This window comes from Dendrobium catenatum, unplaced genomic scaffold (genome assembly GCF_001605985.2).
Source record: "Dendrobium catenatum unplaced genomic scaffold, ASM160598v2 fragScaff_scaffold_621, whole genome shotgun sequence".
NCBI lineage: Eukaryota > Viridiplantae > Streptophyta > Magnoliopsida > Asparagales > Orchidaceae > Dendrobium > Dendrobium catenatum.
The window spans coordinates 2196883-2211227 of NW_021319083.1; the positions used below are offsets into that span (position 1 = coordinate 2196883).

The following is a 14345-nucleotide window of genomic DNA, read 5'->3' on the forward strand; positions in this document are numbered from 1 at the left end:
CCAGGACACAACAAGAATAAAGGTGTTGCGCAAGATTGTGCGAATTATAGATGAATTAAGTTGATGTGTCATACTTTAAAACTATAGGAGAGAGTTATCGAGCATAGGTTACGACATGACACTAATGTTCTCAATATCAAATTGAATTCATGCCGGGTAGGTTTACTATGGAAGCCATACATTTATTGAGATGTTTGATGGAGAAGTATATAGAGGAGGATTTTCATATGATATTTATTTATTTAGAGAAAGTATATGATAAAGTTCCAAGGGAAGTGTTAATATTCCACGGGAAGTGCTATGGAGATATCTCAAAATGAAAGGGGTTAATAATGCTTACATTCAAGTCATTAGGGATATGTATGATGGAGCTATTACTTGTGTTTAAACACAAGGTGGTTTGATCAAGTATTTTCTAATTACACTTGGATTACATCAAGGATTATCCTTAAGCCAATATCTTTTTTGTTTTAGTCATGGATGTTCTTACTAGAGATTTGCAAGAGGAAGTTCCTTGGTGTATGCTATTTGCTGACGATATTCTTCTTGTTGATAAGAATAAGAGGGAGTTGAAGGTAAACTTGCATTATGGGGGTTAGCCTTAGAGTCTAAAGGTTTTCGTTGAATAGATCTAAAACCGAATACATGGAGTGTAATTTCAGTAATAATATATCTAGTGGGGGATTTGTGACTTTGAGCGATCAATTCATTAATAATAGTACACATTTTAGATATCTTGAATTTATTGTTCAGTGTGATGGTGAAATAGATAGGGATATTATTAGTAGAATTCATGTTGGATGGTTGAAGTGGAGGAACACATCGGGCTTGTTGTTTGATAGAAAAGTACCACTCAAACTTAAGGGAAAATTCTATAAGATGGTGGCTAGACCTGCAATGCTTTATGGTGCAGAATGTTGGCCATTAAAAGAGAAGCATAATATTAAGTTAAGTATTGTAGAGATGAGGATGCTCAGGTGGATGAGTGGTTTTTCTCTTAGATACAGGATATGAAACGAGCATATATGTGAAAAGATTGGAGTAGCTCTAGTGACATATAAGATTAGAGAAAGCCGTCTTAGATGGTTTGGTCACATGAAACGATGGCCTTCCGATGACTGGTTAGGATAGTAGATGTATTAGATTCGACCTATATTAAGAAAGACAGAGGTTGACCTAAAAAGACTTGGTTATAAATTATTAAAAATGACATTTATTTATTAGATCTAAATGAGAATTTGACTCTTAACAAGACACGATGGAGAAAAAAGATTCATGTATCAAACTCCACGTGGTGGGATAAAAATTTGATGTTGTTGTTATTGTACTATTTTATTATCTATATATATAAGCACCATTATATCAATACATTATACAATTCAATAATAAATATTTCAATTTTAACCCTTTAACATATATATTTGATTTTTTGAGGAATTTACATACATACCACATAATTTTTATATATTTAAATATTTAACACTTTCATTAATATTTATTTATATAATACTCGATCCTCTCAGCCACATCAAAATACATGCATAAAATATTATAATTCATTTAAAAATGATATTAATGAATTTTTTATATAATTTATAAATTTAAATATTCTATTAATAAATATCAAACTTTTGAGATTAGATATTTGAATAAATCCCTCTTTATTTTTTGGTAAACTATTCTGACACTATTTATTTGACTAGCTCATGCTGCGGATGGCTATGCAATCAATACACCATTATCAATACAAATTTGAGTCTCTCATCATAAAAGTTCTAAAAAAAATCGCATTGAAAATGTGTTGGATCAGTCATGCACTGTTCAAAAATTTTATAGAACCGATTTACGTTATACATATCAAAACTCCTCCTCTCATTCCTTCACATTTCAATCTTAAAACTCTGTACATATCGAGAAAATCTCTAACTAATGATCTTAAGCAGTTCCATAGACCGTCGCATTCCATAGTCTCCATCACTTAGCCCATTAACTTGCCGAAGAAGATTCTGCACTGCATCCACCCATTTCTGCTTACAAAAGCTGTCCGCACAATCGAACACAATGTTCCCTTCTGCTGTTCTCAACCCAAAGCTAACTCCAATTCCTCTACCCTTCTTCTCCAACCCATTCCATTCCAGTTCTTCATCATATACACCATAAACAACACCTAAGCCATCAAATAACTCTTCAATTTTTTAAAAAAATTGAAACTTTGAATCAAACAAGTATATTAATTGATAAAGCTCATCGAAATTGATCAACTCACTTTTCTTCTTCTTTGACAGAGCCCCACCTATGTGCTTGCTTTTGATCTTAACTATGACCTGTGACTTGCTGTTGATGTGAAGCGACACCTTCTTCCATTGCAAGGCTCCTGCAAGCAGTATCGATTTCATTGGTCTGAAGAAAAAGGAGGAACTTTAATGGCTATAATAGTATAGTGGTAGTAGTATACCATTTCTGTTTCTTTTGAGAAGATCGCCTTCCTTGCACCAGATATCCGGGCTGACACTGTAGGATCCCCTATCGTAAGGTATCACTGCGGCAGCATTGCTCCTGATTGCTTCTCTCTGCACTCTTTGTTTCAGCGCCGCAGCTCCTCGCAATGCTGTCGACAGAGCACCATTAGTGGTAATTAATTAAAATGTTTCGATCGGCGAAGTGATTCGAATTTCGCATACAGACCAGTCGCCGCAGCCGCCGTGAGCGTCATCAGATCGCCGACGGAGCGGACGTCCACTGCTGAGCTGACTGCATCTGCGACCTGCTCCTGCGCCGCGCCGGCCATCTCCGCCATCTCCACGCAGTGCGATGCGAGCAGCTCGGTGGCAGAAGCCAGGGCGGCGCCCATCTTCGATCCGGGGTTTTGCGATCTCATCCCGGCGGCCTCGGCCGCCACCGCTGCAGCCACCCCAGCCACCGAAACCGCCGCGTGGATCCGCGCACTCGCTATCCTCACTTTCTCCTTGCTCCTCGCCTTCTCCTTACGCAGCTCCCCTTGCCGAACCCACGTGCCTATAGCCGCTTCGTTGCCCTGCGAATCAAATCATCAACATTAGTCAATCAAGTGCGCGGTTACAGATTGAAAAATATTCAAGCAAGAGGTTAACTTTTATTGGCTTAATGTTTGCTTACGCGGTGGAGGTGGACGGAAGAATCCGGGTGGCAATTGGCGACAAATTTGGGCTTATTGTTGCTGGCGAGGAGGGCACGGGAGATCTCGAAGGCGGAGAGGCTCCATGAGCGGGAGAGGAACTCCATAGGCTCGGCGGGTGTCTGCGGCGGCGGTATCGCCGGCATGCTCACGGCGCTATCCAATTCCTCTTCTCTCTCTTGCAACACTTGGGCTCGTCTTCGACCTCTTTGTTCCAAGCACAGTAGAGAGCACTCTCTTCTTTTCCTCCCCATAAAGAAATGCGCTTTCTCCATTTCCAGGCCTGGGGCTGTGGTTAATAGTACTCTGATGGCTATTTATATAGAAAGGGAGATAGAGAAAGACAAAGACAGGGAGAGCAGGGTTAGAGGAGCACGAGGAGGGGAAGGGCGGGGGGGTAGGGGACAGCGACCGGACAGCCAGGCGTTTGCCGCACGCTTTTGTTAGTTAACGGCTACAGCTTAAGAGACGTGAAGCGGAGCAATAGTGCGGAGCTCGGCTTCTTGTTTCCGTTACAGGCTACAGTGTGTGGGTAGAAGTTTATTTTAGTGGACGGATTACAATACTGCATTGGAGATTAGGAGGGGAGATGAATTCCATGATTTTCTTTTAATTAAGCGCCATGACTCAATTTCTATAATAATAAAAAAAAATTACAGAATATGTAGGACTGGGTAAAATGAGAAATCCAATTGCTGTAATCTTTAAGGGCATCTCTAGCGGAGAACTCTATTTTTCACGGTAAAATATCACAAAACTCTAAAATGCCGTGGTGCTGCTCCAATCGAACGTCATCTGCGAAGGTAACGATCCTTCTCCCTTTGGCGCGTTTTTCCGGTTGAGAGAGCAAAATAACGTAGATGAACAGTGCGACGCCAATATTGGGGTCTCACTGTTCACCCGCAAGTAAATGACGGAATATTTGGCGTTCGGCTGGAGCGACCGAACGACGCCATACACTCGTTTGACGCTCGGTTGGAGATGCTCTAATAATTTTTAATTGCGCTTCCATCTATTGAGTTTAACAAGAAGAGCATTCTTAATGTTGGATTTAAAGTTTAAAGTGCTTGTGGGGACCACCTTACAATGCTAGCAATTCTGAATATACAGAGCAATGGAATAGGAGAGGATTAGGAGTGTATAGAGAATAACTAAGATGTTAAGCAATATATGTGAATAGTAGAAATGATATGAAGTATTCAGCTCATCTTGATCAGTTATTGAGAGTTTTAGATACCAATCAAGAGATTTTTGGTTTGAAGCTTACATATGTGATGTGTGTATAATTTTGCCTTAACTGGCTCAAAAATCCAAAAAAGATGATTTGAAGTTCCAAATCTGTTTCTTAACCATTTATTTATATGGTTAAGATAGCTACATAAAATATCATACCTAGAGAAAATAGATAAATAATGTATGATTTGATAAGCATATATCTGTATAGATATGTAGAGTAGGCTAAAACATATACACATTGACATCTATCTTTGACACGGTTATGGATGTCTTTGGTGAGTACACTGGGCAGGTGGTGAGTCCTCTAAGGTGAGTGAGTGCCTTAAAGGAGTTCTTCAGGATGACTATCTTTGGGTGAATTCATGAAGGCGAACACCCATGGACAAATGGTGAGTCCCTCGGGCGAGTCATGAGGCTTCTAAGTAATTATTCTATGCGAGTTGTTGTACATTGGGGAGGAGGATAATTGATGGAGCCATGGCTATAAGCTCTGTGGGTGCGTGCCTTCTATGATTTTGATGGGATATATGTGAAAGTCGAATGACTTTGACTATGGAGGACCACAATGAAATCATAGTTTTCATGAATTTACTGTTTCTTCAAGTGAATGCTTGTTGATGCGAATTTTTTTGTTGAACATGTTCGGAATTTGTCTCCTTAATCGAGCTCCCACAACATGAGCTTCATTGTGGTGAGTATTTTCCTATGTCTGATCTTGCCCCCGAGAGTGTTCCTCAGGGCGAGACTCATTTTGGTCAAGTGCACATTTTGATCTAGTCCATCAAGGGTAAACATGCTTGGTACCTGTAAGTTATCTATATCGATATATATGGACATACAGTTAAACTTAAAAATGTTAATATAAATGAAGGATCAGTAAATTCTAAATCCTAAAATTAGATCAGGCATTGAATTGGAATAAATAAATATTCAAGATTAATAAATTCAACTATAATAAAAAAAGTATGATATTCTGATGTAAAATATATCATGATAGATTTAAAATTCTTATATTTATGCTGAGATTAATGTAATCTAGGATATCACTTATAGCACTAATTTTAGCATAAATTAAAAATTTAAAATATTTCCTTATAATAATAATTTAAATTTTTTATCCTTATCTTAAGTATTTTTAATTAATTTATTTTTTTGAGAAGAATGAGCCATGTGAAAGGATTCTTGGGTCAAGAAATTGTGTTAACAATTTGTAATTTTGAAATCATCACTCTTCTAACAAGCATTTCTTGTAGATTAAGGTTTCAGTTGGAACTGTTTTTTTAGTGCTTTCTAGATAACTTTCTAGACTTCTAGTACAATATTTTTTTAAAAAATAATGAAAAAATAGTGGTAGAAAGTTGGACCAAATATAGCCTAAAGCTGGACGAATTGTTGGGTCAGGTCACCGAACGTGTTCGGAGCCCAATAAAAAAATGCCACATCACCTCCTACTCGATATTGAGCTCGGTACTCAGTACTGAACAGTACCGAGTACTGAATATAAGCTGTATGTGATGACCTGACCCAATAATCTCTCCTACAGCTGGGTATGCTTTGTTCTGACTGCCCTAAGTACAGTGGATCATTTGGCTTCCTTGGCCCCACTTGTTCGCTAAAGTTTTATCAGAGCTAAGAATTAATGCTTAAATACATTGATTCATAGGCTTGAATGAGCCTAATTCGTCCACTGTAAATTAACTAAGCCAACTATATTTCTACATGCTAACATTCTGGACTAGTTAGACGCAATGGCGCACTTTATTATCTAATGTGATGCTTTGTTTAAGGATGGTTAGCATCATTGAGACCTGCATATTAGGATGGAGAAGAGTTGATCACACCAAAAATATTTGTAACTTCTATATAGGAAAATCTCGCATGGACTTCATCTATAAAAATTTCATAAACACACAATCTTTGTAAATGGGGCTTCACATTAAAAAATTGATTGCACAAATAAGGCTCTCATATAAAATCTGTTGACAGCTAAGCAAGAATGAAAAAACAACTCAAATGAATAGTTTGCTTTCAGCCGCAAAAGCGGTTTTTTCCGTTATTAGCTTACTATGTACTTCAACTATAAATTTCCCTGTAATAGCTGAAACAGGGTAATGAAATACATTTACCTTTACATTCGTCTTCTTGATTTCTTTCCATCAGAAGCTTAGAGCTTTAGTTCTTGACTGCCTGCCTCATCGGCAAAGCAGTTTTCATGGTATCAGAGCTTCGCGTGAAGAAGCTATATCTCCAGTTCTTTTCTTGTTTCCAGTATTTCCATGGCTGCATCCTCTTCCAATTCACCAACGATGGATTCAAATTCGTCGATCACGGTCATGACGATTCCACCACAGCTTAAATTCTTGATGAATAACATCAAGAATCTGATTCCGCACTCGCTGACGTACGAAAATTACGCTATCTGGAGCTGTCAAGTAGAGAAAATCTTCATCGCCAATGGTTTTAAAGGTTTTCTTGACGGATCGCTCAAGTGTCCGCTGCAATCATCTACCTCTGAAGGATCGTCTGCAATCAGCCAAACAACATCACGAGAAAACTGGATTCTCACTGATCAGAATCTTGCAGCGGCGCTATATTCTGTGATCTCACCGTCAATTATTCCCTACGTTCTGACGCTCACTCACTGTCACGACATCTGGACGACTCTGTCGCACCAACTTCAAGCCACAAACAGATCTCGAATCATACAGTTAAAAAGTGAACTGCATCACTTGTCTAAGGGCAACAAGACAATGACGCAGTACCTTCTTGAAGTAAAAATCCAAAATCGATGCCATCAACGCCACCGGTCACTCTATTGATCCAGAAGATGTGATTCTTTATACATTGAATGGACTTCCAGCATCCTATCAGTCCTTCAAGACGGCAATTCGAACCAATCTGCAACCGCTGAGCTTAGACGATCTTTACAGCTTGCTGTGCAGCGAAGAACAGATTTTACTCACAGAAGCTACGCGAGATCTACAGTCATTAAATTTGACAGATAATTCTATGGCTTTCACCGCTTCCAGAGGTCGAGGCCGAGGTAGATACAACAACAATTCTCGTGGCAACAGAGGTCGTCGAACGAATCAACCATCAGGATGAGGAGAACGTCCTGATAAAAATTCCAACATAAACATTACATGTCAGATTTGCAGCCGTATAGGTCACTCTGCAATCAGATGCTGGTACAAGAATGATCCGTCTTACACTGATACAGGCACACAAAGTGCGCTAATTACAACTCAAGATTCGACCTCTCAATCTGACTGGTTCCTCGATAGCGAGGCTTCTACGCATCTGACGTCTGATTCATCTCAGCTGAATTACTCGGAGCCATACAGTGGATCATCTCAGGTAGTCGTTGGCAATGGACAACAACTCCCAATCCAAAACACTGGTCGTGGACTCCTTCCTACACCATCAGGTAATCTACTTCTTCACAATGTTCATCATGTTCCAAATTTATCCTTCAACCTTCTTTCAGTCCATCAGCTGGCCACTGATAATAACTGCGTCATCTCCTTCTCTTCAAATGGCTACCAAATAAAGGATTTGAAGACTCATCGTCTTCTACTGCAAGGCCCATGCCATAATGGTCTTTACGTAATCCATTTGCCTGCTCAAACCTCACATCTAGCGTTGATCTCTGCTCAAATAATCCCAGACCTATGACACAGTCGCCTTGGGCATCCGGCTGCTACGACTTTACGTTTCCTAGCAAATAAACACTCTGCTATCTGTAATTCTTTGCTTCAAACCTGTAATACGTGATGTCTTGCTAAAAGCAGACGATTACCTTTCTCTAATTCCATGTCAAGTACTAGTTTATCATTTCAATTAGTACACACCGATCTTTGGGGACCGGCACCCTCACCGTCTGTACAAGGATATCGATATTACATTTCCTTTATTGATGACTATACCCGATTCTGCTGGACGTTTCCTTTGCGTCAAAAATCAGAGACAACTAACACATTCATAAAATTTCATAAATACATCAAATGCCTGTTCAAATGTGAGATACAAAATATTAGAACCGATGGTGGTGGTGAATACTTAAATAATAACTTCAAAGCTTATTGTTCTGATAATGGCATTCATCATCAGTTCACCTGTCCTCACACACCATCCCAAAATGGTGTTGCTGAGAGGAAGCACCGACATTTGATTGAAACTGTTCGAAGCCTGTTAATTCATTCAAATCTTCCTTCAACATACTGGGTCGAAGCATTACACACGGCCACCTATCTCATTAACAGGCTGCCAACCTCCACTCCTCACAACAAAACACCATTTGAGAAACTATACAACACAATTCCTTCATATACACATCTAAAAATATTTGGATGCCTATGCTATCCATGGATGAGACCCTACACCAAATCAAAATTATCACCTCTTTCTCTACCATGTATTTTCATAGGCTACGCTCAAGCTCAAAAAGGGTATCGATGTTTAGATCCCACAAACAATCGAGTCTATGTCTCAAGACATGTTATCTTCAATGAAAACAAATTTCCATTTCTATCTCAGCAAACAACATTAGCTTCAAAAAATCTCCAAACTAACACACACACCATACCTACCCTGTTACTCGTTCCAAACTACAACTTTCGAAACTCCTCTGCAGTTCATACATCCTCAAGATCTTCCCAATCACAAGATGTTTCCACTCGATCAACCTCAAACTCCCCTTATATTCCTACTAATCCATCTCCAAACTCCCCTTCACCAATCTCACATCCTGCGCCAATGACTACAAAACCACTGGTTCCAACACACTCAATGCAAACCTGATCCCAGACAGGTCATCAGAAACCCAAAAGGATATTTGATCTCATTCACAATGTGCATGAAGACAACCCCACTACATATGCTAAGGCTATCAAACATCAGCACTGGAGGATGGCCATGTCTCATGAGTTTCAAGCATTACAAACACAAGGTACATGGGAACTAGTCCCACCATCGAATCATATTCCTATCGGGTGCAAATGGACTTTCAAAAAGAAATATAATGCAGATGGAACAATTTCTCAATACAAAGCATGGTTAGTTGCATTGGGATGTCATCAAGAACACGGATTATATTATAATGAAACATTTAGTCCAGTAGCCAAAATGACCACAGTTCGTGTTCTTCTAGTTCTTGCCACATATCACAAATGGAATATACATCAACTAGATGTATCGAATGCCTTTTTACATGGCAAGCTATCAGATACGGTTTATATGAAACAACCAATGGGATTCATTGATGAAAATTTTCCCAATCATGTTTGAAAACTGAAGAAAGCGATCTATGGTCTCAAACAAGCACCGAGGCAGTGGTTTGAGACACTAACAGGCTTCCTTCACAGTCTCGGCTTCATCACAAGTCATTCTGATTCATCGCTTTTGATTTATAAATACAAAGGGGTCGTAACGTATTTTCTAATATACGTTGATGACATATTGTTAATGGGAAACAACTCTCAACACATTGATGGTCTACTACAGTAACTAAACCAAAAATTTTGTATGAAGAATCTGGACTCTCTAGCTCAGTTTCTCGGAATTTCAGCAAAGCACACAGAGCATGGACTCATTCTACATCAAGCAACATATGCAGAACAGATTTTGAATAAAGCGGGTATGTCCAACAGCAAGATGGTCTCTACACCCATCAGTTTTAAAACTGATAAACAACTTGATTCTCCGGCATTTGACAATCCAAAGATCTACCGTCAACTAGTGGGTGCATTACAATATTTGACATTAACAAGACCGGACATCACCTATGCTGTTAATAGAGCTTGTCAGCATATGCATCAACTGACTGTATCTAACTTTGAATTCCTGAAAAGAATTCTACGCTACATAGCCGGTTCAAAACAAATAGGAATCCCGATTGGTGCAGAATCATTGATACTAAGCTCCTACACAGACTTCGACTGGGCTGGAGATTCACAAGATCGGAAATCAACAACAGGTTATTGTAATTTCTTGGGATCTACTCCAATCTCATGGTGTGCAAAGAAGCAAACCACAGTGGCACGATCATCAACTGAGGCTGAATACATAGCTATTGCATTAACAACTACTGAGATCATCTGGCTGAGGCGGCTACTTGAAGAGCTAGACTGCATTCAGGCACAACCGACACCTTTGTATTATGACAATACATCTGCTATAGCGTTAGCAAACAATCCCGTATATCATGCGAGAACAAAACACATCGAAATTGATTGTCACTTTATACGAGAATGTATCAAAAATCAGTTCATACAAGTTCATCATATTGCCTCCAAGGATCAGATAGCTGATCTATTTACTAAGCCACTTTCCATTTCTCGCTTCAAGCAGCTTATTACCAAACTAACAGTTCCGATCGAACCATTAGTTTGCAGGGGAATGTTGACAGCTAAGCAAGAATGGAAAAACAACTCAAATGAATAGTTTGCTTTCATCCGCAAAAGCGATTATTTCCATTATTAGCTTACTATGTACTTCAACTATAAATATCCCTGTAATAGCTGAAACAGGGTAATGAAATGCATTTACCTTTACATTCGTCTTCTTGATTTCTTTCCATCAAAAGCTTAGAGTTTCAGTTCTTGACTGCCTGCCTCATCGGCAAAGCAGTTTTCAAAATCAATAAGCATTACTTTGACTTTAATAAAATTATTCGTGATAATCACTATGACAAAACAAATCATCTTTGGCTGACTGACCAACATAATTTGTTCATCAATAATTGTATGGTATAATTTTGGTCAGAAATTTCTCCAGGGATAAGTGTTGGAACTTTCGACGAAAATTTTATGTGAAAATTTCTACAAATATATTTCTGCCTCTCAATAACAATACATTCCGTAACTTGTTTTATATATATACAGATTGCATAATCAACATTGGTAATCAAACATCCGCTAGAACCTATTCTATTTTTTTTCACATCAAATGCCATTTTTTAAGCTCCAACAGCAACACTAAGTAGCTCATTCATTTACGAAAGTTGAATATTCGGTTGTTGCATCAATAGTGCCAAACTATTATTAAATGTTGTGGAGGTAAATCACATAGTGAACACAAACAATATATAAAAAATGCAACAGAAATAAAGAACATCAGGATTTAACATTAAAAAAGTTTGAAAAAAAAAACCATTGAACCACATCACACCAAGAAATTCACTATGAAAAAATGAGAAGAGAGTACAAATCTTTCTTCTCTCTCACTCTCTCATTGTCTCTATTTTCTCTTGAACCGTTCCTACGATCAAACACACAGAAAATGTATGAAAATCACATTTGTTAAATTTTGAATCAAGTTTACTCCTAGATCATACATCATCATGAACATAAAATAAACAATAAAAAATATTGAGGTGAGATAAGTTTACCTCCTTGCCACTCCAAGCTTCATCAAGTAACCCCTTATTCAAAGGAAATAATGGTCCATGATTAATAAGATAAATAGCAATATTCACTACCTCTGCCCAAAACTATTTAGGTTGACAAGCATATAACCTCGTGCTCCTGGCACGCGTAGTAATAGTTCTATTTATGAGCTCTAAAACACCATCCTATTAAAAGCACAATACTTTATGAACTTTTTGTCATGATACTTGCCACCATTATTTAATCTAAAACACTTTAAACCAGTCTCATTTTCAACCATGACCTTCCACTTCTTGAAGACATCAAACACATTCAACTTATATTTTAAGAAGTATAACCATTCATTTAAATTGTGCTTATCAATAAAAGTGATAAAATATAAAAATCCTCTTATAGAAGAAATTAGAGCAATACTTGATACATCAATATGTACTAACTCTAACTTTTTTTAATTCACCTTTGAACCAAATTTTGAAAAACTTAGCTTTGTTGCTTGTCATATACATAGTCTTCACAAAAATATAGACTTATAAATTTTAAACCTAGAAACTTTCCTCTAGTAAGAAGTGAATACATATCTTTCTTGCTCATATGGCCAAAACCTACGATGTCAAAGACCTCCTTCAATATTCTAATCAACTACTCTAATGGAAGTAGATCTCTTGTTGATAACATACTTGGTACCTTAAATACCACCATGAGCTATAACCATAGCCCTTTTTGTCACCTCCATCTAATCTTCTGTGAATGATGTCACATGACGAGAGTTTGCAAGCTAACTTGCATAAATTAAATTCTTCTTCAAACAAGGAATATGTCTAACATCCTCGAGTCTCTAAGTTGACCCATTTTGCATTCTTATATCAACATCTCCCTATCCTACAATACTATAGGGTTTGTTATTTCTTAGATATACTTTTCCTAGATCACCTTGAATGTTGTTCTCAAATGCCTCCTCGTTAGAACTTGCATGAAATGAAATACCTGAAACTATAACCCAAGATTCAAAATTATTCAGAGGAAAAATTATATAATCTAACTGAAACTCTATTGATATTCATTTGCATACTGGCATTTATCATGACCTCCACCGCTAAGCTTTTTGGAATAGTATAATCCTTCTTCACAATTCCAACACACAACATTTATTATACCTGAAGTATACTTTTCTCTTCTTGATTTGGCTTCAACATTCTTAGCAAAATTTGAATATTCACTATTCATTCTCCTGAAAACCTCTACATTGAGCCATAATCCACAATATCTTTAAAGTTCAATTTGAACTTCCTGAAGAATTACTTACAACAGTGACCAAACCATTACAACTATTTGATGATTAAGATAATAACAACAACGCTCTCATGTCATCATCAAACTTGATGCCAACTAAACTCAAATAACTTATCATATTGTTCAGATTATTCATGTGTTATACCATTGAGTACTCTCTAACATCTTCATATTGAATAACTTTATCATTAAGAGCTTTATTTGAGGTTGATGGCTTCTCATACATTTTAGTCAGTACAACAATAAGATCTACTTTAATCCTATCTTTCAAAATTTTGAATGCAATAATTGAGAAAAGTGAAAATCAAATCAAGCCGAGAGCAATCTGGTCAAGAACCTCCCACTCCTTTATAATCACTTAATACTTGATGAATCCTTCCTACGACAAATACAACTTCTTCTAATATAGAAAATGATTCAATTTGCATTTTATATAAAATACAAAGTTCAAATTATTGAACTCCTCAAACTTGTATATTGCTTTGCCAGCCATTACTCCCACTCGAATAGAAGAATTGAGCTTTGACATCAGTTGTTGGAGAAGTAAACCAAGTAGCAAACAAAACAAGAAATAGAAAATGCAGTGAAAATAAAGAACACCAGGATTTAACGTGCAAAAACTCAAAACAGAGAAAAAGTCATAGAGTAACGCCACACCAAGAAATTTATTATGAAAAATCATGAGAAATAGTATAAATATTTCTTCTCTCACTCTCACTATCCCATAGTCTTTGTTTTTTTCTTGCATCGTTCTCTACGAACAAATGAACAAAGAGAAAACATATGAAAACCATCAAGGGATGCAACACTTGATGAAACGAGATAAAGAAAATTGTTTGCCTGTCTCGCAGTGCTGTGACATTCCACTATCTAGCTATTTCTAAATTTTCAGACAGCACCGCAGAGCTTGGGTCTGGAGCATCGCAGAGCTTGGGTCTGGAGCACCGCGGTATACTCTAGCAGCATTGCAGTGCTACAATGTTGGAGTTTGGAGCACCGCGGTGCTCTATTCTCTATCTGTCTCCAAGCAAACTATACAAAGTTGTAACGCTTGGGTACATAGTACATTATAGCTGCATGGTTGCAAGGAAAAAAAAATTCAGGTGCAAATTAAGAATCTAAATCCAAATAAGGGGAGGATACCCTGTAACCCCTAGCAAACTCGACCAATAGATTTGAGTTTCGAGATAGCAGTACAACACGATTGATTGACATAATTAGATTCTACATAAAACTAATATTGAATCAATCTCAGCTCAACTATAGTCCATCACCAATTT

General features: G+C 37.6%; 2 protein-coding genes across 3 annotated transcripts; one reads left to right on the top strand and one right to left on the bottom strand.

Moving 5' to 3' along the window:
• Positions 1-1767: 1767 nt before the first annotated feature.
• On the bottom strand, positions 1768-3591 carry LOC110101102 (VAN3-binding protein). 2 transcript variants are annotated; one of them, XM_028695041.1, is made up of 5 exons: positions 3136-3591; positions 2686-3034; positions 2456-2608; positions 2267-2374; positions 1768-2140 (listed from the first exon to the last, which is right to left on the bottom strand). In XM_028695041.1, exons 1-5 carry the CDS (start codon positions 3427-3429, stop codon positions 1923-1925), a joined length of 1122 nt encoding a protein of 373 aa, XP_028550874.1. In that variant the 5' UTR covers positions 3430-3591; the 3' UTR covers positions 1768-1922. The 2 variants fall into 2 exon arrangements, with proteins under 2 accessions (XP_028550874.1, XP_020684540.1); XM_020828881.2 differs by having other exon boundaries at positions 1768-2167; positions 3136-3584.
• Positions 3592-9913: 6322 nt separating this feature from the next.
• LOC110101095 (uncharacterized mitochondrial protein AtMg00810-like) lies at positions 9914-10831 on the top strand. Its single transcript, XM_020828860.1, has one exon. The coding sequence runs from the start codon at positions 9914-9916 to the stop codon at positions 10829-10831; it is 918 nt and encodes a 305-aa protein (XP_020684519.1).
• Positions 10832-14345: the final 3514 nt, after the last annotated feature.

What these genes read in the sequence shown, in the direction of transcription:
- LOC110101102 (XM_020828881.2), bottom strand. Translation starts at nt 3,429, where the DNA reads ATGGAGAAAGCGCATTTCTTTATGGGGAGGAAAAGAAGAGAGTGCTCT. An exon ending in CTTCCGTCCACCTCCACCGC is followed by an intron (nt 3,035 to 3,135) that starts GTAAGCAAACAT and finishes TTTGATTCGCAG; the next exon opens with GGCAACGAAGCGGCTATAGG. An exon ending in TCTCAAAAGAAACAGAAATG is followed by an intron (nt 2,375 to 2,455) that starts GTATACTACTAC and finishes TACTGCTTGCAG; the next exon opens with GAGCCTTGCAATGGAAGAAG.
- LOC110101095 (XM_020828860.1), top strand. Translation starts at nt 9,914, where the DNA reads ATGAAGAATCTGGACTCTCTAGCTCAGTTTCTCGGAATTTCAGCAAAG.